This window comes from Dermacentor albipictus, chromosome 4, assembly GCF_038994185.2.
Source record: "Dermacentor albipictus isolate Rhodes 1998 colony chromosome 4, USDA_Dalb.pri_finalv2, whole genome shotgun sequence".
Taxonomy (NCBI): Eukaryota; Metazoa; Arthropoda; class Arachnida; order Ixodida; family Ixodidae; genus Dermacentor; species Dermacentor albipictus.
In genome coordinates, this window is record NC_091824.1 from 53,069,881 (window position 1) to 53,095,568 (window position 25,688).

The following is a 25,688-nucleotide window of genomic DNA, read 5'->3' on the forward strand; positions in this document are numbered from 1 at the left end:
ACGTGACCTGTGGGCCAGACACTCGGTCAGGTCCATCACGCGCTGTCATGTCGCCCTGCTGCGCGCCGGCCAGAACTTGTTACTCCCGACATGTGCGCTTGAAGAGGGCAAAGTCCGCTCACACAAAAAAGATGGTAGGCCATTGTGTTGTAATACTGCAACTGTTCCTGACAACTGTGGAACAGGTGGAACAGGTGCTGAAGTATGTCTTGTCAGAGACACGGTTTTTAAAGGTTCACTTGCACTGTCGGCGCGAAAATAATAGGAAGAGATAAAGAGCTAAGCTTAAGAGTAGTGCCTGTGCTGTTCCCTGTCCTTTACGTGACTTTTTTTGTGTGTATGCATTTGTTTACGCTGGCGTATGTGTGGAGGAGGATGGGTGCTCTTTTAATTTATTAAAAAGAAGATGAGCACAGCGGGACAATCAAAGAAAACAGATAAATGTTCTTTTTTTCTCGGGGGGAGGGGCAGGATTTGCGGCAAGGCGTTAATAATTAAAGTAAGGCTTCACACATAATACATATGTGTGAAGCCTTGCACAACATCCCATAATGTGGTGGGACAACTAATCCTGATGTTCTAACAAAAAGAGCACCGGGCAACTATTACAGTTAGTGCTACCTGAAACACTCCTTTTTCTGAGCAACTAAGAACAACTGGAGATTGCGATTAAAATTTCATTTGTAGAGTATGAAATAACATGAACGCCTATCCAGTTGAGGATTGTCGAAAAACAACCAAGTAATGTGCCCCAAGTGATCGCCTCCTACGACACCGTCAGATGCTCCACACCTGCTTTAGATGTGTCCTGACACGTGGGCTATCAGACTACAGAATTTACAATATGTCGCTGATTAGTTACTGTGTTTGTGTTTCTGCCGAATGTTTCATTTAGGATCATCAATCAAGGCAGTTCTTATTTGGCTGGCTACATTTTTTTTTTAGTACGCACAGAAAGGACTGATTAAACGTTTTATCCATGACATAAGCGATGAAAGGATGTACGGAAAGGCAGGGAGGTTAACGAGAGGTAGTTCTATTTGGCTAAACTGCACATAGAGACGGGTACCATAGCTAAGAAGGTGAAATCAGGAACTAGCTAGAAAGTAAAGCGCGCGTTATTCTCACTCACTGTAGTAAGAGTATATTTTGTTGTCACCGTAGATATAAGGATGCTAAGCAGCGGATAGCCTTCAAGACGGACTTCCTTTACGAGCACAGTCCAGAAAATCGCTTTTCAGTCTGTCAAGCACGTTGCACATCACTTGTCTCTCCGCGTGAACCTGAATAGACAAGAGAAGATATGGGAAAATCTCATCAAAGCTTATCGTGTCACAAAACGGCTATCAGCCAGTTTTATGGGAAAGGAGCGTGATTTCGTGAACTGCACGCAAATCCCCATAGTGCACAAGCCCATTTCTGTCGCAGTAGCCTGGACAAAGCCTGCACTGTGTTTTAACGGGCGATAAATCCCGATGAAACATCCTGAGAACTATTCAGTGAAGTGCCGCCACAGCGTGTTTGTTGGGTGCACAAATAGTCATTCACACTTTAGGCTGGTGCAGGCAGCACAAACATGCTAATTGTCTTCACAAAAAGAAAAATAATTCGTTCAATTCCGTTTTGATTTCGTAATATGCTTGGGAAATTAGTGAACGCAATAATGCATGTAATCTAGAGATAAGGCTAACTAGTTCCTGAGGTTCAAAGACGTTCCTGAACAGAACCATTGGCTTCCACCTCCTTTTCATATGAAGACATAATGTACCGCACTACATTAAAGAAAGAAATAGCGGTTGCCATTTTTCTGCCCAACAGAAAGCAGCAGCAGTAGTCGTAGTAGTAGTAATATTTTATTGAGACAATTTAAAAATGTCAAGAGAAAGTTGTCCCTCGCTGCACTGCAGCACTGTCGTTGATTTCACTGACATCTTCACGTCAGTCAACACTGGGAGAAGGAGGATGGTAGTATAGGACAGATGCACAAGATAGCAGAGATGACGCTATAGGGGGAAAGGAAAAAAGATGTATGTTTACAGAAAGAAATATTGCTTCCAGAAAGAAATAGGCTCACGATGAAGTTGAATTTTTCATTTTGTTCCCATGCATGGCTCTGAAGATTTGGTTTTCATATATGGCCCTCGTATGCCATCACAATAGGCCTCTAAATAGAACAGCTACGGTTCAAGTGCCGAGTAGAATGTATGCTAGGTTACGCCTTCACGGAGGGCAGCTCGCTGCCGCTATAAAGATCTGGCCCCATACTTAACAGCCATACTGCAGTCACTGGTTGATGCTATTCGCATGCTTTTTACTAATCTGAAGACGCTGACAGCGATCGAAGTGCCTTGCAAGTCATGGAGGCCCTGCATCCGATGAATGGCCTGTGGTCACCACATTGGATAGAAGTAAAAAGGTAATCGATGTACCAATGTAATGCTGGAGGCCTTAGGTGTCACATTTAACCCTTATATGAGTATGTTTTCACAAATCGGCTTCCCACCTAGCTTATGAATTTCCATCAATATACAGGGTGTTCCAGCTAACTTTAGGCAGAATTTAAATACATACAAATGCCACATAGCTGCACAGAACAAAGGTAATGTTGTTTGCCGTTGCTCGGAGGTACTCAAGCTACTATATTTTCACCCCGCCTAATTAGATAATTAGTCGTAATTATTTACCAACTTTTCAAATATTATAATTAGATGTAAAGTGTCAATGAGAAAATTGTAGAGTGACATGAAAAGCTCCCGATACATCTCTCTGTTGCTCAATACGTGCTACATAAAAGTGTTTTTCCGAGCGTGAAAGAAGCCCGCAAATGCAAGGAAAATTGCCGCGCGACTGGTTCCTCCAGGCACTTTGCGTGTATTCACGGGCTTCTTTTATATCACGCCCACATTCTATCCTTCCGTCCAGACTTCTAGATCGAGCATTCGCGTTCAACGACCTAGAAGCGCTGGCGTCGATGGTAGGACAAGTTTGTGATGGCAGTCGATCTCAGTTTCGACAGCGACGGCATTGAGCGCAAGAAAAAAGAAGAAATGTGAAAGATGATAAGAAGAAATATTTCAAGACAGCCTGGTGCTCCTACCGCTTGAGCTCGTATTTTTGTTACACTCCTGCTTATACATTTTCCGCATTGGTTCAAATTAAGTGGGCGCTGTTTGTTTCGGTGAAGATCTCCTGGCGCAACATTCTTGTCTTGAGTGAAAACAGGCGGATAGGTGTGCAGATGCTTATCCGTGTGCAAGTGGCCTGCGCGACCAAGATTCTAGTAGTTTGCAAATTTGTCGACGCAATCGGTTGGTCAGTATCCCAAAACAGGATAGTGGCAAAGAAGCAGCGAGCAAGCGAATACCTGCACGCAGTGGTCAGGAAAGTAAATGTAAGACAGAAACACGGATTGTAGAGCTTTCTGTAGATGCATAGTGTCAATGAATTTCGGTGGTTCTTTCAATGAAATCGCTTGTCCAAGACAAACAGGTGCATTGAGCGCTTGCTTTCTTAATTGTTTAAAGGGGAGATGTCTTCATAAGCGTATATAGACATTGTTTAGAACTTTTTGCTGATTCCGTTGCACTCTACGTCTTATGTAATTTTTCTCGTCGCATTGAGAGCGCTGTCAATGACCTTTTTGATTGAAAGCCGGCTTTATTTCTTCTCATTTTTAGATTTTATTATCCTATACAATGGATGCCAAGAATTGGTGCTAGGGAAGGGAAGCGCATTTTAAAACGGCAGAAAATTAGGCGGGGAGGATGAAATTAGGAAGGTTACTGGCGCAAGGCTGGAATCAGCTAGCGCAAGATCTGGGTAATCGCAGATCGCTGGGGGAGAGGCCTTCGCCCTGCACTGGACATAAAAATTCTGATGATCATCATATGGAACGATACATGTATCGAGAAAGAGCCGACAGGACCCTACGCTGGTCAAAGCTGTCAATTAGTGAACTGCGTAAACATAATAGGAGAGGCGAAACCTGAGGACTACAAAAAAGTACCCTAAAGATCCTCATTACTTCCGCATACGCCTTATTGAAGGCACTGAGAAGCGTTGAAAAAAACGGGCTCCGCACGAAGGTAAGGATTTGCCGAGGCCTCAAATTGAGCTTTTTTTGCGTTCACATTATCTGCACGCTCTCTGCACATTCTATGTCTTGACCTCTCCACAGGATGTGACTCAGAAAGCAGCGAAAAGCAAACAGACAAATCGCAAACAAATGAAGCGGGGTGCTCTTCGCTCGCCTCCTTCCTCTAGCGGCATTTAGCGGGGAGAACAGAAGTAAAGAACTGTGATAAATGATTCTCACTTCGCTACCATCACGTTTCCCCCCCCCCCCCTTTTTTTTTAACTGCATGCACGAAAATGTTCCTACGAAAAATTACTTTAAACGGGCCAAAGCTCTCTGAACTCGTTACTTTCTCCTCTTTTTTCGTGAATGAGGTGCAATAAACCTGCCGCACCAAATCAAGTCCATCGACCCATGCCCGATGGAACTAGGAGCTTAGAAATGCTTACAGAGTCGCTATCACGTATACTCATTTTCTCTGCGCTTGCCTACGACACCGCAAAACGCTGCTTCTGTTGGAGTAAACCACGTACGAACGAATCTAAGGATCACTCCTAAAATACCAAACGAATCGAGAACCACCGACATGCTCAGCTTAAAAAGAACAAAGCGCTCAACTTTTTCTATTCAGATAGCGATGAGCAGCGCTCCCTTCTTTGGCTTTGTTAACGCGCGCTGCATATATGCGAACAGCAGGCAAGCGTCCCCTCGGGTGAGAGAAAACGATAAAGCGACATGAGTTATAGGAGTATTGGCGCGGATGACACCCTTTGTCGATCAGGCACATGACTTTTCTCACATCACATAAGCCTGAAGTATTGACAGTAGTTGGCTCCAAGAGGTATACGCGCGGCATCTGGGAGGTCACCTTGCAGAGAAATATGCACTGACAAGAAACGCGAAAGTGCGAGGGCACCTCTTCGATACAGCTAGGGACATCTATCTGTCCTTCGTATTTTTTTCTTCTTTAGTGAGTGATCGCGAAGTCATCCCTAGAGGTAACGTACATTAGGTGCGCATGGGCTGCTGACAAATTTAATAGTAAGTGTGGTCGCATCACCGAGCAATGCGCCTGCACGAGCGCGCGCACATGTGTCCATACACGGACGCAAGCCCATATGCACGCTGGCACATGCCAGAACTCAAGCAACCAGCAACGAGCGCGTAAACAGACGCACTCACAAATGAACGCAAACACGCGGGGAAGCGCATAGGTGCGCGGAGATTGCGGCGGCGGGGAACACACGCTCTATTGGCGGCGAGGAGTTACGGAGTCGCCCTCTATCGGAAGCGCCTCGCTGGCGTAGTATGAGGGATCACGTGGCGCGCTCCTCATAGGTTTTGCTGTCAGCGCTCACTGAAAACACCACGCGCGAGCTCTCACGGACATTTCTGTAAGTACTTCCGAAACGAGAGAAGTTTCTTACTGTCTAAATAATAATCTTTGGCAAACTGAAAGCACACAATCGTTTACAGCCGCGATCTCTTTACCGAATACGTACAGTGAACGCCACTGCGCGCGGTCGCCGCGATGGAGTCTCCCGAACCGGCTTCTTGCGTGAAAGGCAGGTAAACGCTGAGAGCAAACTATGTGAAATATGTTCTTATAGTGTTTGTATAACTAAATGGAGCGTAATAGAATGAAGCCCCAATGCAGCGATCGCGCAGATTCGCCGCGACCGACTGCGCGTCTGCATGCTTGTCCGCGCACTGTTTCGCTCTCCCCGCGCGCGCGTTTTCGCACCGTGCCATGAGCTTAAGGCCGCAGAATATGAGCATTTGACAGTATACAAGCAACCATTGTTGCGTGGGCGCTATCAAAGCTGTTCAAAAATAATTTCATTGTAGAGGCTTGACGCCTACGGGACTATGATGTGCCGTCGCGACGATTAAATCTTTTTTATGCGAAGCATATTACGAGAGCTCAACCCAGCTCCTCAGGCGCGGCGGTGTCGCCATGAAATCACGTGACACCGTGACGTCACGACAGAGGATAAGTGGCTTTGGCTCAACTCTTGCAAGACGGGCTGGGTGGGAATCGAACCAGGGTCTCCGGAGTGTGGGACGGAGACGCTACCACTGAGCCACAAGTACGATGCTTCAAAGCGGTACAAAAGCGCCTCTAGTGAATGCGGTGTTGCCTTAGAAACGAGCTGTTTCTAAGGCGTGCGTCTCTTGCTCAGGCGCACATTTCGTTGCCGCGCCGAACGCTGCTTTGCTCGACGCTCACCGCGTCCAATGCGGGGCGCGTAGTCGCTGCCCTGTAGCCCATTGACTTACACCCCTTGGCGGGTCGACGGGAACGCTGTCGCGTTCCACTCTTGAAGGCGAAGAAGTAATGCATGAGTTGTTTCTTCGTCTAGCCGAACCAAATATAGCCAAGCAACAGCAGTTCACCAGGCTAAACAGTGGTTCAACAACTAAAATAAAGGCTAGTATGCTTCGCATCCTGGGCTTAACCTTACCTAAGCCACAGCCATTTTTTTCTTCTAAATTCTTTGACCTTTCAATATTATTCCTCGAGTTGCGTCGCACTGTATGTTTATCGGCGTTCTCAGCGCGCAATTTCCCGCTGCTCCTTTTTTGTAATCCAGTGCATTAATTCATAACACAAACATGACCATATGCCATGCTTTCTTTAAATGTGCTTCTTACCGCTGCCTTTCCACTCCACTGAACTTGCCAGTATCTATAATATCACAAGTTCATAGACTAAACCGTCATTACATTAGTCGGGCAGCGGACTCGGGCGAGCGTCTCAGTGCGCGTTTTCAGAACGTCGCGGACCGGGCGCCGTAGCAGAAATCTTCCTCGCGTCTTGGCTTGCTGCATACCCGAGTTGTAGCCGATGACTGTTTACCGGTTTTATGTTTCGCGAGCCAAGCTTCACCCAGCTTGTCCTGCGGCTACGTGCGAATAAGGCTGACACCGGCCTCCGTTACGTGCGTCCGGCCCTGCGGCACCGAGCAGTAGCCTACCATGTCGCGCGCCTTCAAAGGCAGCCACTACCTATTGTAGTGCTTTCAAGCGTTGTAAAGGAGACACTCGAAGCGGGTAAATTTCGCCACTAAATGAAAACCGCAGCGTACGAGAGAATTTAAGCTCGTTTTCAGCTCGCTTCGGCGCGCCCGAAGCAGCCGACGCGGCCGCTATGTCCACGTGATCCCTCCTAGCACGTCACGCCGACGGTGGCGCCAGCTTTTCCAGTGGTGGAGCTCGAGGCCAATAGCTCTCCGCGAAAGTTCGCTCGAACTCCTCGCCAGGGTCAGCGGCGCGCGAAAGTGTGACGCCGCCCCGCCGTCGGTCCATCACGCCGAGAGAAGCCTGCGAGACGGCTCGCGGCGCAGAGGGAGAGGCATGCAGCTGCAGACCTGCCAGAAAATACCCATCTCCGCCCGTGTAGGCGCACTCCATCTCTTCTACGACCCCCGGCAGTCGCGGAGAATTTTCGACGATTGCAGCGGAAAGAAATTAAAACAGCACGAAACAAGTGACGCGGTTGTTTCGCGGTGAGGGAATCACCTCGCACATAAAAGACACGTGCCGCGTGCTAGGCCGCCGCACTTTAGCGCAGTGGTAGACAGAAAGAAAACAAAAAAAAATGCGCCGACTGTTAAAAGAAGGTCAAATTCGCCAGGGCACCCTCTCAGCTAAGCCGTCTCATGCGAAATCACTTTCGTCGGGGCGGGAGGGGGGGTATGACGAAAATGGGGTTGGGGGAGAAGAGCTAACTGCAAGCTCAAGTGAACACACTTAGCCGCGCTTCCATTTTAGATTGCAGCGGCGAAGCAACGAAAGGAGCAGAGCTTGAATTCCTTTCGCGAGGCAGAAAAGCCCTCCAGCTCGCCGCCTTGCTTTGCGCTCGCGGCATTACACGTCGACGGTGCTCCACCGGATCCCGTTTTCGGCTGTCGTATGGGCGAGCTGCTCTTATAGGTGCGCCTCTGAGGCTTCGCAGCGCACGAAGAACGTGCGTGTATTTTCGAACGCGGGTGTGGGCTCCCTTTTCGGCGCTTTTTTTTATTGAGGGGTGCTCGAGGCAATTCGGCCTCGCTGCAAGCGTATTTGAAATGCCTAGGAATGGGCGACTAGAATATAACGCACGCCCCAGCGCAGCCGTCGACCCGCTGACAGGCACGATGTCGGGCTTTCTTTTCAGAGTCGCAGGAAATTCAGCCAGCCGGTGAGCATACGTGGCTGTAGTAGCGCGCGAAAACAGACAGGCAGAAAAGTGCGACAGGGCAACATCGTCCATTCTTGGCTACAGTTTGCCTAACCATCGCAGCTCAAAGATGCACACGGATGAACGAGATCACTATCATTATCAAAATATAAAAATCTCCTTTAAGGTGGAATATATCAAAGAAGTGCTTCAAGAAGAAGTCTAATGGGTAGATATATCTGCAGAAAAACCTTCATAACTGCGACAAACTATTTCTTCAACTTATCCTCCTTTCATGAACAATAGTGATGTTGTACTTAAGTGCATATTTCTGAGTTAATATATGAATATGAATTAGCGGAGAGTAGGCGCTAGCTTGCTTCTTTTTGGTTCTCACATCCGTATGTCTCATTCGTGCCTTCCTGTTGTACCACTTCATTTGCCTCTACACGAATTAAAATCTCTTGCTCCGGTCGATGGCGCCTGTCGAAAAGCTGTCGAAAAGAAATCTTCAAGGCCAAATACAGGCAGAATTACGAATAAAAGATCGGAGAAGTGATTCGGCGCCGAAATTGTGTGTTCGCCGGAAATGAGCAGGGAAAAGAAATGACAGCAGGAGAGCGCTGACTCCTAATGTAATCTTGCTCAACGTCAGTCATGGCGGCGGATATGGTAGTCACCTGCTCGTTGCCACGTGGGCGGTTCGGCGGGCAGGTAAGAAACTCGGTAGGCGCCACCATGTACACTAACGGCGAGCGGCAAAACATCCAGAGCCATGTGGCGCCGGCGGTGTCGGTCTCTCGAAGCACACGAGATACCACTCGTCAGTCTGCAGCAGGAGAAGGGAACGTCCGTGTCTGCAGATACCTAGAAGAAATAGTAAACCTTTAGAACGGAATGCCACCGTGCTTGACATACTTGAACTCAAACCGGATAGCGTGTAATGGAATGTATACATAGCTTCGAGAAAAAGAGTCGGAGGAGGGAATTAATGCGCCCTCTCCGCGGAGAAATGTGGCCCGCGCTGCGTGGGCGGATATAGGATATGTGAGCGCATAGCCTGTCCCCTATGGTGCGACCGCTTTTGCTGGAGCTTTTGTTTTTGCTACATTTTTTTGCTTTTCTGACAGACTTATAATTGTATCCGGCTCGTGTATTTCCATCGGCGGATACCTCTGACCTTTTTGGTGAGATAGACCTGTGCTGCCGAAACACTTGCGCCATGATTAGGAAAAGAAGAAATTGCCAGCATCAAGTCTCGGCTCACTTCGCCTTAGCTTGAACTGATTTCTTGCAGCTGTTGTTCTTTCATTACCTTTTTTTTTCTAAATATACGACCACCAAACCCTGTCGGATATGCCATATCACGAGGGCCCATTTGGATAGTTCGCAGATATCGCCACGGCGGTAAATGCACGGAATGACAGTTCTTGTGCCTGCGCAAAAAATGCATGTAAACAACTAGGCTCCTTTTCCAGCCAGATGAACAATACAGAAATAAAAAAAATCAACCTCTCCCTATTTTATGGTGCCGAAGCGGTGAAGGCATTGCCCCAAAGCGGCACTTGTATGCAAATTTTGTAAATCTACATGTTTAAGCCCTCGCACTGTACCATTCGGCATACAGTTATACTCGAGCTTACTCTCCGCCTAGATATAGCCCTTAAAATTGTAATATTCATTTCAATTTGCGCAAAAAGAGGATTATAGCTACACAAATTGCCCGGTCTATAATCTCGCGCGTGTGCTAAATTTGAATGGACGTGTGGATTTTCTCATGTTACATTCACTGTTCACTACTTATGAATGGGTGCTTTTGCTTTCAACTTTTACTTTGCGTATAGACCAATTCAATCACGGAACGAACTTACATCTTGAGTAGCAAGGAGAAAAGCCCGTAATCCGCTATAAACAACGAACTGCCACACACTGTCAGCCTTACTGCAGCTCGGGTGTTAACGCAAAAACGCAGCTGCTTCACTGTCGATGCTTGACACATGTTCCGTTCCTCTGTGAAGAAGTGAAGTCTACGCGATCATCTAATGGTACCCCACGAAATCTATAAGGGTATATGCCTCCTAGAAATCCTACAACAACGCAGTTCTTATCAACATCGCCAGCGTAAAGTTGCTAAGTATCGGGACAGCAATGTACAAGCCAGGTCTATATTTAAGGAATTTATTCTAATTTACTCATAGTCTTCTGGGCGTTGCAAAGTTATGGTAATTGCTAGCCTGTACACAAGATAATATAATTGCAAACAATACTAGAGATGGCTATTTCAAATGTAGCTCGCCCAAGATTGCTGGCGTTGCTGACCATACCTTGAAGTTATGCAAGCATTAGGGTACGTTTGTAGCGCGCCATGCCTGTTTTCAAAAGGAGCTGAAACAAAGCGTCAAGCAATACCAGTAGGAAACCCTCGCAGGAGTAACCTGTAGTTCGTCGCGCGTTGTGCGTCTGAAACCAGGTTATACGAGTCAGAAAATCAACACCCCTTCGATTTTCTTTGTACCTCTTATCTCCTCTTTATGCTTTACCTGCGAAACTATTTTCCCCAGAAACACCCGCAGTAAGCCGAAGTCAGGATAAGGAGTCGGATGCATACTGAGGTACACTGTGAACGCTCCTTCCACACAGCATTTGTAAGCCTCGTCGTTACCGACCACTCCATTAATGACACTCATAATTCCGCGAAACCTTCCCTCTTGATACGCCAGTGCCTCCTCTTTGTGAGCCATCGCATCAGTGCCTATGGATTTGATCGGCTCGGTTCATTCTCACAGCTTTCATCTCCAGCTAAAACTCGTCACCAGGAATGAATGTGACATACGAATTCATATACAAACTGACTGCTCAATTACCGACGAGGACGTACCGGCTTACTCAGCCAGTAACTGCGTAAGCGAAGTCCAGAAAAAAGGAAAGGGAATACGAAAGAGACAACGAACGTATCTCATTCGCACGAAAGGTTCTTTTGCTCAACTATCATTTGCAACGTAATGCGGCTGCTCTAACGAGCACGGCCAGCCAAGCGAGGTGATAAATGCTGAGAGATTGAGATCAGCCGCGTCTCTGCTCTCAAGCAATCGTCGACGCCTCCGCTGCTCGCTTTTCTCGCTTCGCTATCTTTTTCGTTCAGTAGTGGATAGCTGCCATTACGTGCACAATTAGGCCGCTGTTATTGCAGGTACAGCCGTATGCAGAGTTTGGTGAACGCGACGCTGTTTGCTTTGACTCCCCACACCTACGAAAACTCGTGCCGTCGCGGAATTATCTCGACGCATTAAACCTGAATCAGAAAACTGAAGCACCCCTCGGGCTTGGGGAAAAAAACACAGTCCTCGGTTAGCATGCGCTACTGTGAACATTTCAGCAAAATTTCGCAGTCCTCAACTGCACGTGGATCTCGCAAGCGGAGCGCGAAGTCACCTTTCTCTCAAACACTTTTTTCAGCAGACGAGTGCTCCTCAGTTATTTTCTGGACGCTTTATTTCGTAATACAGCAGATTCCCATAAGTGGCTGCTATTGGCCAATTGGTGACATCAATGAAGGGCGTTAGGATCAAGGCGCCTTTTCCTACTGTTACTGTGTTTAACACTTCCTGCTGTTACTGTGTAGCTATTTATTGACGCAGTTTAATAAATAGGCTGAAGTAAGCGAACGTCTGCTTTCGAATTTTGATAATAATTACGTACTTCAGGAAGAAGCCGACTATCGTCTGCTCACGCCCGGCTGCGACCACGAGCGCAGGAATTAAGCTTTGACCACCTTGCTTACCGGTGTCATAGCCGTCGGGTCTCGCTAATTTGGACTAGCTTTGAACAATCATTAGACCCGAACCACGCTAAACGTAAAGTCAGCCCACACGCATGCTTGCTGCAGTGCGTGCTCACTCCTGCCCGCACCTGGTCGGACGCTTTGGCCAGACATCGCTTTGTAATGAGCTATATGATAACGTTTCACAATGCTAAGTTGGACGGGACTACCATCTGTCGGTCAAGCTGGTGCAGGACAAAGCCCGTCCGCACCACGTATAGTACAGCCAAACAAAAGCATACGAGGGCGAACGCGCACTTTAGCTTTGTCGTGCACGAATGCGCAATACAGTTGCATGCACCTGCGGTCTGCACGAACTGTCACCACGCTGTCACCGCATGGGGCCGTGACGAGTCCAGTGGCAGAGCGCACTGGGACTCGCTGGGGACAACCGCTTTTGCAGCGTCGTAGGCGCCAAAATCGGTAATACTGGCGTCTGCGCGAGCATTCAAAATCAAATTGGAACTGTGCGCCGCGCTGACCTTCAGTAGGCGCTGTGGGCACGCCACGCTTCGCCGAACCCTTCGCAGTGCAAACCATTGAAGCAGGAGCGGAAGAGTAGCGAACGGTTTGCTTGATTGACAATAACTCCGCTTCTGCAGCACGCATTGGAGAACGATTTGCAGCAAAGTGTTGCTGAATAGTCCAATTACAAAAGCCTTTCTCGACTTCGATAAAAGATGGTTCAGGACCCCCTTAACAAGCCACGCGTGGGTCAGCAATTATGCATGCACTTCGGAAAAATGCACGGCAATGATTACATGAAGACACCGCCATCGGCATGGGATGGCAGTGGTTACTTAGTTACCGCGCAGTATACTACAGTAGACTCCGCATGGGAGAACGAATTCTTTGCCGAATTACGTCTTGTTAGATAGGGACCATTAAATAGCATCGGTCAAGTTCGTCGAACGCCACAACTCGCCGTCGCACAGCAATTATGGTGCTCAGGTGCGCGTTGACCATGCTACCTGGCCCGTCAGCCAGGTTGGCAATATCACCATCGTCTGCCGTGCATGGAGCTTTTGTCTCCTCCTGCTTTACGCTTCCCATAATAGCAAATGGAAGCCGGCATGGTTCGAGGTTTTGAGCCTCGTCCCGGTAAATGCGGCTTGCAGCACTGGAAGGTCGTTCAAGACGACCTGTCCCCTCCTAGGCGAGAAGGCAAGGCCAGACGGGGGCAGCCATCGGAGAACAGAGCCGACAGAGAGTCCCCAGTGGCTGAACATGGCGTCACTTGCACGGGCTGTACGATTGGATGAACGTGACGATACCTCTGCGGTCTCGAATATTGGCTGCAAATGGCGTGACGCTGACGGACTGAAGTGCTTATAACCGCCGGGAAGAGAGAGACGTTCTTCTTGCCGCAGGCCGCAGCGTCCGATTTGCTTCCGGCCGTAACGATCGCTTTTTTCTGCTGTTTTGCTTTGTTCGATTCCTGTACATAATGTAAATAAACCATCATTTCTCAGAGTCCTCCTTAGCTTCGGCCAACTCCCGCACGCAAGGGCAAGATTCAAATAGCCCGCAGTCCGTACATCATCGTCTCTGACCGAACGCTACAGGATCAAAGGAACAAACACGATAACGAGCCTTTAAGACTTTCTTGTGGTCCTTTGTTGTAGTTGGTCTCTATTAGTAAAATCTCAACGTCGCTCTTGCAGTGCCACAAGTGGCCCACCCGGGACAGACGCAAATGCTTTCATATTCAATCGATACTGTGGTCTATAAATGTGTAATATATGTCGTAGTCCGTTAATTTTGAGGATTTTCAAACGCATGTTGCTTAGTGAAATTACTTTTAGAGTAAGTGAATAATGCAACACTCCTGATTTATGACAATAGAGACGACTTGCTTCTACGCCCACGTACGAATCACCCCTGTCATGCTACAACCAATTCCAACTAGCGCCCGCGAATTTCATAATTTGATCGTCCCAGGAAATCTTCTGCCGTCCTCAACTGCGCTCCCCTGCTCTTGGTACCATTCTGTAACCTTTATGGCCCACCGGTTATCTAACCTGCGCATTACATGGTCTGCCCAACTCCACTTTTTCTCTTAATGTCAGTTAGAATATCGGCTATCCCCGTTTGCTCTCTGATCAAAACCGGTCTCTTTCTGTCTCTTAACGTTATGCCTAGCATTCTTCGTTCTATCGCTCTTTGCGCTGTTCTTAACTTAATTGTTCTCAAGGTGGAAAATTACATCACGGTATTTGTATAATAGTGGAACATGGGTGCGCGACCACAGTTTTCCAGGACTATCCTAACGTTACGATGTGTCGCTCACACCGTTGCTCACAAAGCACTATTACAACACATTTTAACCTTAGGTAACTCATTCTTATCTATTTAACTCCTTTTATCTGAAGATCTGAAGATGACAATCTAATCTAATCCGATCTAATCTAATCTAAAGATGATATCGAAAAGAAAGCACTTTCACTGAGAGCAGCAACAACATTAGCTAGTGATGTCTTTGTTTCTCCTTTGAATGACCAAAGTTTCACAAGTTGTAAGAATAGCGGTGTATAAAAAGAGAGGCGTACAAAACACGGACATGTGAGAAACGTTAATAGATTTGCGACGTCAGGATAACGTTCTTCCTATGCAAATGTTCAAAATTGGGCCACGCAGTCATCCAGAAAAATAAGCAAGTGCCGGGAGCCCCATGATATTCACTAGAAACGCAGCCTTCCGCGAACGCCTTAGCCTTATCATGGTGGCGCAGTTGCTCGATCCTTCACAACTTTTGAACGAAGAGATCATCAGCCGAGGCTGCAGCAATTACTCTACCGGAGAGGCATGACAAGACTTCTGCGACGCAAAATACGACTCGAAAGGATACTGCGAAAAAAAAAACTATTCAAGTACCGAAAAAATTATCATAAACACACACAAGATTGGGAGACCAGAGTGTCCCCGACATCCACAATAGGAAATGTCAGAAATGAAGGACCTGCTCAATAAATCACGCAGTGGCAGCCGACCTTGCGGGTTTATAGCATCGCCCAATTATTGAAAGGCAAAGAAAAGCATAACAAAACAAGAAAATACTCGCGTGCGAGTTCTAGCTCTCTTCATTCACAGGTTCTCTTGGTCGGCTCTGTGCGTATAGCTCCGCGGCGAAGGGAGGTAAAAATCGCTTAATGGAGCCACTAAACTTTCGCGACTATTTGCGTCATCGATTCCTTTCCCTGTGCATGGATGGACCGTCACTTTAATTGAGTGGCGGAAAACCATGACACCGCGAACTCTCTCCGAGGACGGCGAATGACTCCGCAAAAAGCGAGAGCACAAGACGACGTAGGACAGCTGAAAGATGGAAGCGAAGAATTAAGGTGGCCAATTCCGCGTGACTACGGCGCGCCGTCGCCGCGATCGAAATTCCAAACGTGTGCACCTCAGTCCTTCGCAATTTCTTTCCCGGCGGAGCGAGGGGTCAGAAGGGAGGACGGTGGAAGATTTGGCAAAGCGTATCCAGAGGGTGACAGGGAGAACGGTCGGGGGTCCTCGCCTGGCTGTAACACCGCAGCAGCCCGTTTAAATGCTGCGCCATGGACCGGTCTCCGCGCGCTGTGTCAAACAGTTAAGCTACGTCTACTTGCGCAAAGTAGCTTGAAGGGCCCTGGTGTCACTCGAGGAACGCAGTAGCATTCGAGTGTCGTCGACTTGGAGACTCGACGTGCCGCCTTAATTTGGGCCGCTTTCCTGCGTAGAGCTAGCTGGTTTGACGCCCAGGCTTTCGCATGCCAGAGGCGTTTGCCTTCCCCAGAGGGGATCAGAGGGAAGGCAGCCCACGAATATCTATTCGGGTTTCGCGAGTTGGGACATGGGCTCCAGGGGATTTGCCGTCAGCCCGCTGTTTAAACGGGGAATGTAGGCAAGTGAGGAAAGGGCATTTCGGAAAGAGGGTAGGGAGTCCTCTGGGATAGAGGGGCCACGAGAAGTGCGGTTCTAGATCCGGTCACGACTTCCTGAATTTCTTAAATGCGGTAGCTCCAGTGTAGTGGCGAACTCGACGAGTTTTCCTCCAGAAATTGGCCGGAGACATACATCCTTTACTGCACAAGTGAGAGCAAAAGCACTTTTTTTACGCGTCTTGGGAAAGTTGCGAAACTGCGTATACAGCGATAGCACACCTGCACCATCTCGTTTGCCGGTAAAAAGTTTGTACCGTCTATGGCTAGGCGGTGCATTTACCAACTCATACGCCTTCATTAGTGGAATGGCCAACAGCCTCACGTGCGACACATGCAGCAGCGGTGAGATGCTTGCGCATGTTGTCTGCCTCTGCCCGAGCTATAGTGCAGAGAGACAAGTGATGTGCAGAGTACTGGACTGGTTGGACAATCGTGCACTACCAGAACTAAAGCTTGAGGCCAGTGCTCCCAAGGAACATCTGCGCTGAAGGCCTTAATCATGCTACTAAGATTTCGGTGGTCTACGGGCCTTCACGATAGACTTTAACAACGCTATCCCGTACCGCTCCATAGTGCACGCGGTTTGTTTTGTGCTCGTCTCTCCTTATATGTTTCTCTCCCATCCGCTCTCTTTCGCTGTCGATCTCCTTACTCCTTTTCCGTATGCAGGGTGGCCAAACGCAACTACCTCTAGTTAACTTCCCTGCCTTTCTACACATCCTTTCTCTCTCTCTGGTTAAATGCTCCACCTCTCGGTATACAAGCTGCTCAAATGCCGCAGGTAGGAACCGATCCCACAACCTTCGCATTTCGCGAAGGTTGTAGGATCGTTCTCCACCTGCGCCTAGTTGTTTTTTCATCCACTTTCAGTTCCATTAATTTATCGTTTCTTTATTTCATTTATTAAGCACAAGTAATTTCCCCTATGTTGTCTTTGGTGACAGTGTTTGTTGGCGTCTTATGAGGTGGCTAATAAAAATGGCACAGCGTCATTCAAAACAGTTGCAAATGAACGCTGCGAGGCGGCCGAGATGAACAATGGCACATCGAGGTAGCTACGAGCCCGTTGTCTGGCGCCTAGCGTTAGAGGCCCGCGGTTCCCGAGGCAAACTGGCTTACGTGCTCCGTTATCTCAAGCAGCAAAGGAGCATCAGATGCAGGCATCCTCGGTTCGCTTCCTGGCTTGCATGCATATATTACAGAACTCCACGAGGCCGGGGGCACGCCGCCAAGAGAAACGAGATTAAACCGAAGGCGAACAAAACGGCGAAGCACTCAGTGTAAGCGAGATATTCGCTGAACCAACCAGAGTTAAAGACGCTTTGTTCTAGTGGACGTTAGCGAGGACAGATGTCACAGTTTAGAAGCCGGCGTTGTCATCTAATGGCGACGTGGAGTTCTCCACTGTTTCAGGCACTGGAAATCCTGGCTCCATTCCCCTCAGTCCGTTGACTTCTGTGGTGTTGTGGGGACTCCTGAGCAGCTCTTCTCGTAAGCTTATTGCAAGCCGGGATTTCTAGCAAGAGACGCTCGAGACGTGCTATAACTGCGTCCGCTTTCTTTTTCTCTAGGAAGCATTATAGCGCATGCGCTTCAGAACATCCAGCTCAAAACGACATTCGCTGAAAAGCTCGTGCAAACTTCGTTTTGTTGCGAAAATAAAGGCGAATAATGTTGTTTCTGTTTTCTTGATGTTATTAAGTCACAGACGCTATGAGGTAAAGCACAAAAAGGTGGATTGCTAGAGTACAGTATGATAAAATGCTGCTAGCTCATACAGGTTAGGTGACTATTGATCGCAACCCCGATTCAAAGCGGAGGTCATTAGAACGCAAACGTAGGAGCCTTTTCCAACGCTTAGCTTCTATACGCTCCCGCTATAGTTTGTGAGTTACAGTGCCGGCTTTCTCCTATAGTACTCAGCGCACGCCATCTTGCAGTACACTTCTTTGCGTTTCCATGAAGTAAGTGGTCTTTGCTTCGTGTAATACGTCATTGTACACGTCCGCTTTTATTGCCTGAAGCTTGAAGTAACAACATGCAGGTACAGAGTTTTCTCTGAGTTATGCAATGATGTTTTTTTTTATACTGGAGATGCGACGTTAGTTGCTTGTCGGCTATGGCGTCACCGGTAGGCAATAGTAGGGCCAATCACCACTTTCGTGATCAAGAAAAGAAAGTAAATATATTAATACAGTGTGAGAAAGTTCACATAATGAGCGTTTTTATTTAACACCGCTTTTTCTTCTCTTTTTCGACAGAATTTCCCCAGTTGAACATTTTTAACAAGCGATAGGCGTGGATAAACTGATGCGGACTTCTATTTCTTCGTTCACTTACGGTTCGGCAACCAATCTGAGCAGCGTAGAGCGATAGCAGGAACATCCGCGGAGTTCAAAGCGAACTCAAGAGATTGAAGAATTTCAGAGATTGAAGAAGAGGTCCAAGGAATCTGGTGGAAAACGAAATTTATTCGGTTCCACAAAGCGAAGCGGCGAAGAGGTGTCTGAAACACGGAGAAAAGGAACAGCCGGCAAAGTAAAGAGAAATCAACAAATGCGTTTTGTCGTTTCATTCACGGTACTGAAGCCAGTAGACCTAGCATCCGCAAAACGGTGCAGAAAGCCGCACGTTTTCCTTCTCTACTGCGCTTTATTTTAACATTTCTTTACGACTAAGTCGGGAATGCTGAGGGACGTATAAATACAAATACACCACCATCCCAAAGATTTCATGTCTGCTGGGCCCTTATGCGCTTATAAAGCAGGACATCATATGTCAAGTAAGAACCCGGATAGCCATGCCACGCACGTCGTTAAGGACGTTTATCCACCCAGTCGCACTCTTCACCATCCGCACGCTTATACAAGCGCTCTACGCAGGCGCCCAGGCTCTGAGACCATCCCAGGAAGGGAGAGGTGGCCAAGCATAAACCCTCGGCAGACGACAAGGCGGCTTCTTAATCGAACCTGTCAACACCGTCATAGCTCACACAGACTTAGTGTGCTCCGACCCATCCACGGTTCCTTGTTTCTTGTTTTCTTTTTCTATCTTTCTTGGTCTTCGCGTCCGACAAAAGAGGAGCCTTACACCGCTAGTCTCGTCTTACCAGGGGCCTGTGGATAAAGCCGCGCAGACCCACGCTCCTTATCGACCGCGACATGGAACTCGACGGCTCGGCGCCCGTGCGCATGGGCATTGGCGAAATACGTGAGCACTCACGCTATCTTTCTTTCTTCCTTTACCTTTCCGTCTCCCATTCTTTCTCTTTGTTTGCTGCGTTCTCTATACTTCACTAATTTAGTCGAGCACTATGTTGTAGGCAAGCTCCTGCCTTGGGTGACACGACATATTCACGACCACCAAATAGCCTTCACATCACTTCATTTTGGATTGATTTATCGTTGCCGGTGTTTGACGCCTGCAGCACAGAATTCCAATAGAGGACCATGACATAAAATAAATAAATAAATACGTACATAAATAAATAAATAAATAGTTTTGATTGTCAGGGATCCTTCCTGATTAGCGGCTGTTGAGCTACGCTTAAGTGGCGTGATAGGCAGTGCACGGCCTCATGCGTATCCTTCTACAGTTGGACTCGGCTACCAGATGCCAAGAGTTTTGCAAAGTATAAAAAACAAGTACAAACACAAGAACACAAGAACAAATATTTCAATATCATCAAACCATGGGCTCGGTATTCGTAATATGCTAGATAAAGCTTGAAGCCATAGGTTAATTCAACCTCCATGTATGACGTTTCTGAATTGCATACAGCGTTAGTAAAGAAAAGAAGAGGGATGACAAGGTCGTTTTTTTAATAAAAGCACACAGAAGCTTTAGTTTCATCACATACCGATGAGCGTAGAAGCACGTTAAATTCCCACTCAAACAGGCGGAATAATGATATTATTACTGAAGGAGCAGCGGGTGGCTCAAATCGCTGGCGAACTGCATGCCATGTCTCCTATTTCTGAAAACGCTAGCTAATACACACGCTCGCAGAAATAGCACGGCTTCTCCGGAGGAAGTAACTGACGCGCTTCTCAAGATTCCTGTAATGCGAGAAAGGCAATTTGACGGCTACTCTTCAGCAAAGGTAACCAGGGGTTGAGAACCCGGAGCAGCAAGAGAGGAGCTACCGACGAACATCCCTTCACCTTCAACTCAACGCACTCATCCATCACTTACTCGGAGGAGCCTCGGAATGATTGTAATCTGCCCCGCAGACCTCCCTCAGCCTCGGTTCTATTCCGCTATTTACAGTTTCTGGGCTTTTATCTTATCTCTTGTGTTCGTTGCCTCCGAGCACTTACCCACCCGTGTACCCACGCCCCTGGCCTTATACGGTCAACTCTCATTAAGGATTTCTTCTGAGCAGCCCTCTTCACTTTCAAGCCGACTCGCTACAGAATATGTCTGAGTTGCTTGCCCTTCCCACCGTTTCTCACAGAGGAAACATTTCTGGGACCGTGACCTCATGCGTCTGTGATGCAGTAAAGCAGGCTATGCCTGCTGCGTTTCTTAATATTACCGGGCCGTTGGAGCCCCCTGACTGACTAGACGTCGAGGATGCAGTGAGGTTCTCTCCTCTTCCTCATTTTTCTGTCCCTTGCTCTCCTTTTTCTGTACAGGGTAGCCAATCGGGCGTACAACCGTCGTAGCCTGGTTGGCTACCCCTTGCTTCAATGTTTCTCCCTATCTGGTCTCTTTGGCACTAAGCAGGGAAGAAAACCTATGAGTCAGTAAACGGAGGAAAAGGGATAAGCTTTCTGTTTCTGTATTTCTTGTTGGCCAATATAGCACAGATCGCGGCCATTTTGAATCCCAGAATAAGGGAACTTAGTTGTTTGGACCAAATGTAAAGGAAAAAAATTATGCATCCTACATTTTTTCGAATGTTGTATACGGTCTTGCCATGCATAAACGGTCCATTTACTGGTTAACATAAATCTGCACCTCATGAAATGTTAAAACTTTTTGTATGGCTGTTAGAAAACGTTTGCGAAGGATGTCTTGCTGTGCATCTACGCATTGCTTTAATATTAAAGGCAATCCGTTCACTCCAATGCAATAGCTTGAAGAGGAACGGTGGAAAAAATATAAAGGCTTTCAAATCGCACTCCTTTTTGCTGAACAAATAGTGATTACTAAGAATAGCGATGAGTGAAGCTTAGGGTATAGCGACTCAAGCACCACACTTAAGGTTAGAAAAGAATCAAGCACATAATTGAGTGAAGAGAATGGCGGTTCGGAAACACAAAAGTATTAGGGAAAGTTGTGCTAGAAGTAACGCCAGTTTTTCTCTCATCATTAATTAGTCTCTTAGCCAATTTTTTCAAAGGAATTCTTGATAACGAAAAAAACTCGGAGTCACGACCTGGACATTGGGTCTTTATTTTCAGTACTGCTTGTGCGGTTTCTGCGGCTGCTAATAACGTTACTTTCACTACTACTCATACTGCTGCGACAACTACTACAACTAACCACAGCAACAATAATTATATTAGTCAACTTACATTCATGACGCCGTAAAAAGAAAAATAGCATCCGTGACTTACAGGCCCGTATAAGTTTGTCAACTGCACAGCTTCAAGATATAATGCACAGAAACGCGCACAAGCATGCATCACAAGCTAACACCACGAAGCTACATGGAGAACAGATAGAACACAAAGAATAAAGAAATACATTGGGAGCAGCGAAAAGAACGAAAGCTTCACATTCACAGTCACTAACAAACGCTTCTTCTCTCTCTCCTCTTAGATTTTTCTGTTATATACGCCGGGTGTTGGGAGCCGTGAGGGTAACCCTGATGCACAAAGCCATTTAACCACGCAGTTGATCATTGCAACTTTTCTCAACAAAGGGCGGACGAAAATCATAAGTTCGAAACAACGCCGCGTGCCGATAGACACTCTACTGTCATTGTGTCGCATAAGCCTTCCGCACAATGAATGCCACTCACGCAAATGCGAATTTAAGCTTCAGCGTGCATGCTTTTCTCCCCGCATAGCGGATGAAGTAAACGGCGACATGTTGGAGTCAGCTTCTCAGCAGCACTCTACTCAATACCGAATGAACTAGTCGGATGTACCACTTTCTAGCCGTGGTGTGTTCGAGTTGGAAGGCTCTCTGCTGCTAGTGACCTCAGTTGTAGCTGGATTCGCCGCATTTAGTGCTACATTAGTGCACGCTGGCATGCACTCACGCACGTACGCAAACTCGTATGGACTAGAACGAATGAAAATAGCTGAAACATGTTCTAGAACACAAGATGTTGTGAGGATCAACAAGCAATCAAGAGCTCGTAAAAAAAAGTGTTATTGCTACGTTTTCAGTGTTGAGGGCATGTCGTAGAATATAAGCTAGCGTGGTCACGAACCCCTCTTTCTACACTTTCCTGCTAAGTTTTTCTTTCCCGTAAATGTGTCTCGTGCAATCATTCACCGCCTGTTTCCTTTCTACATTTGTGTCATCGTTCCGTTCTTCTGTTCACCACCAGCGTATCGTACTCAAGCAGGAACTTTCGTGGTTAACAGCTCTGCCTTCCCTCTTTGTTTTCCCTCTTTCCCTCCTCTATAACCAAACCCGCTTCTACCTGCCGGTAACTGGGCACATGAGGGGTCCCAATAAGCCATAATATGATTACTGATAACTTATGTATAATTTCTCATTTTCAGCTATAGTGAAACCATCGATTGAAGATCGTAAAGTTCCGGACAAAACATTGTTTTAATAAACAAATAAAATACATTGAAATGTCGATGCACTGACAGCACGTCAACATGTCGCAGAACATTCACGTAAATATATGTACGATCCCCCATATATACGATCCCCCCAGATATATCACCTTCGTTGTGTGGCAAAAATAAATACTGCTGGTATAAGCTGTGCCTCACAGCACATGTTCAAAAAGTATGACTTCGAGATGTTCATCTGAAGCACGGTGGCGGGGTCAACTAGAGAGTGCGGCGATGAAAGATTCGACGACGGGGGCCGAGCGGAAGATAAGACAGACGCGCTGCAGGGGCTAAAGTTAGAACGGGAAGTAAGGAAGCTCTCTGTTGCAGTCAAATACAGACTCCCTCCTTTCCACCTTGTTGGTTCAGCAGAGCGAACTATTAGGCAAAAGCGTGCAGTGGGCTGAATGGTAGAGGAGGCGCAAAGCGGCGATCACTAGCGCAATATGTATACACATATATACATAGCCTAGCTTCGAGGATTCCTACAGAGCGTAAGCGTCATATTTAACATCGTGCTGATGACATGCTAGACAGATTGTAGCCACACTCCATAGGATACTGCGATGTCGGTCCGCACATTTCGCAGCCCGCTCGTGGATGCCTCAATGTGGGAAGGGTTTTACAACGTCTACTGAGCCTTCCCAGCTCTGGCTAGCTGACCCCGCCGTTTTAGCGTCGCTGCACATTTTTAGTGTGCACCATGTCAAAACACCGGGGGGCCTGACATGTGCCCGGCACGCGCCAGCATAGAACACGTTGGGAGGCGCCACAGAGGCCGGAAGTTGCTCATTACGGTCCGTCGTTTTCCGGTCTGACTTCAGGTCTGTGCCGAGGAGGACCCCTAATGGGCCAAAGTCTATCTATCTATCTATCTATCTATCTATCTATCTATCTATCTATCTATCTATCTATCTATCTATCTATCTATCTATCTATCTATCTATCTATCTATCTATCTATCTATCTATCTATCTATCTATCTATCTATCTATCTATCTATCTATCTATCTATCTATCTATCTATCTATCTATCTATCTATCTATCTATCTATCTATCTATCTATCTATCTATCTATCTATCTATCTATCTATCTATCTATCTATCTATCTATCTATCTATCTATCTATCTTGTTACGCCGACACAGTGGCCCACGTTGTGTAAAGGCTTGGGCCATAGGTATGCGCTCGTTGTCGCGATGCCATTGTGGTCGTTCCATTTTCGTTATTCCAGCTTCGTCGTCTTACTCCATCGAAGTGGTCCAAGTTATCTAAGAGCTTGTGCTGCTAGGTATGTGCTGGTGGTGCCGCGTGGTCGTTGCATCGTCGTCATTCCAGCTTTGTCATCCTACGCCATTCTTGTCATACAGTCCTCACGAGTTGGTTGACACACCGTCGTCGTCAGGCCGTCGTGTTCATTTCAAAGTCGTCACTCCAACTTTGTCATTTCATTCTAGTCATGCCGCCATGACAAGAATGTCATCGCCGTCATACAGTCTTCGTGATATAGCCATCGTCGTGCTATTATCATACCGTGGTCGGGCCGTCGTTGTCATTGCTTTCTCGTCATACAGTCGTCGTCATGCATTCTTGCCCTACCGTCGTCATTGTCATTCTAACTTCGTCGCTTGACTCTCGCCATGCCCTTGTCATCGCGCAATCGCCATCGCACTGTCGTCGTCATGCCACTTCGGACGGCCCATAGACGTCATTCCTTCTTCGTCACTCTGTCACAATCAGATTTTTTTGTCATTCAACCGTGACAACGTTTGTCATGCCATAGTCCTCATTGCGGTGTCAACAGAGAGACGCTCGTCATCTCATTGTCCTCATGCCATCGTCATCATGGTGTTCTCAGTATACCGTGCATCGTTATCATTTCAGACTTTTCATCTTATTGTCGTCATGCGTAGTCGTCATATACCGCTTTTGTTCTTACATCGGCATCATGCCATCTGCATCATTCCATCCTTGTAACTTGGTCGTCTTCATGCATTCGTCGTCATGCCGTCATGCACATAGTCGGCCGTGGCAAGCAGGAATCATAGTAGTGTGAGCTGATACTGGAGACAGTGTATGTCGCATGTAGCCGAGGCAACATGTGCCCTCTATGAATGACCACTATTGATGTAAAATTAACCTAATTTCGGCAGTATGGAGAGTTACTACGTTGCTTGAATGCTAACTGCAATACCACCAGGACAAACTAAGAAGTGGTTTCTGCCGTAACTTTGTTATTTATCTCCTATTTTACCCTCCCCCTCTGTCTCACTTAAACTGTCATGAAGTTCTTAGCCGAGTACTTCGACAGGCATCACAGTTAGTATTCTCGAATGAAGCTGCTGCATACGAAAACCAAACTTGCAAAATGTTCTTCTTGGTTAGCAGAAAGCATATATTTCTAAGTAGTGTACGTAAAAAAGGAAATACATTTTTCATTGCGTACAACGTACACCTCGGCCTAGATTACAGTTTAGCTTCGATACAGAAGCAAAACGGTAGCCACTGAGTAGGTTTTGTTAAAATAAGTTTTTCATACAGTGGCGTCCTCTCACTTCTCGTTCCGATACAGGCTTTGTTAACTTTATGAAAGAGTGAAAAAAATCGCCATCCTCACGTTCGAACTCTGTGAGACAGTCATCAGCGTAGATGCCAGTAAATTGGTACTCGAGTAGTCGGAGCTGTTTATGGTGTTATGAATTTGGTCTACACATTGACCACCGTGTTTCGCTGCTATCATCATCGGTAAAAGACGCACGCATCGGTCAATGATAAGGTATTTTATAACAGGGTCGTCCCCATTTACGGAGAACATTTCAGTAGTGCTCGAAGGCGTACAGCTTCTTATCTCTCCAATGAATAACCTGTAGAATATATAGGCATAGGCGAAAGCGTCCCTTCAACATTTATTTCATGGAAAGCAGAACAAATGCCGAGGCTGTGCTGGCTGCTTGAATA

At 47.0% G+C, this 25,688-nt stretch overlaps 2 protein-coding genes across 33 annotated transcripts in view; one reads left to right on the top strand and one right to left on the bottom strand.

Moving 5' to 3' along the window:
- LOC135909148 (uncharacterized) overlaps positions 1 to 25,688 on the bottom strand; it is a 758,332-nt gene that overhangs the window by 577,461 nt on the left and 155,183 nt on the right. For 27 of the 30 annotated variants that reach the window (XR_011513880.1, XR_011513882.1, XR_011513881.1 and 24 more), the window contains one exon: positions 8,918 to 9,104. The exons of 2 other annotated variants lie outside the window; for them this stretch is intronic. Coding sequence is in view for 13 of the 28 variants with exons in the window: in XM_070536936.1 (XP_070393037.1) it covers positions 8,918 to 9,104 (187 nt within the window). In the remaining 15 variants the exon portion in view is untranslated. Of the gene's footprint in view, positions 1 to 1,881; positions 2,004 to 8,917; positions 9,105 to 25,688 lie in introns of those variants that run through there. One more of the 30 variants, XR_011513885.1, reaches the window with a different exon arrangement.
- Positions 1 to 25,688, top strand: part of LOC135909146 (roundabout homolog 2-like) — a 103,512-nt gene that overhangs the window by 16,559 nt on the left and 61,265 nt on the right. The window lies entirely within an intron of this gene.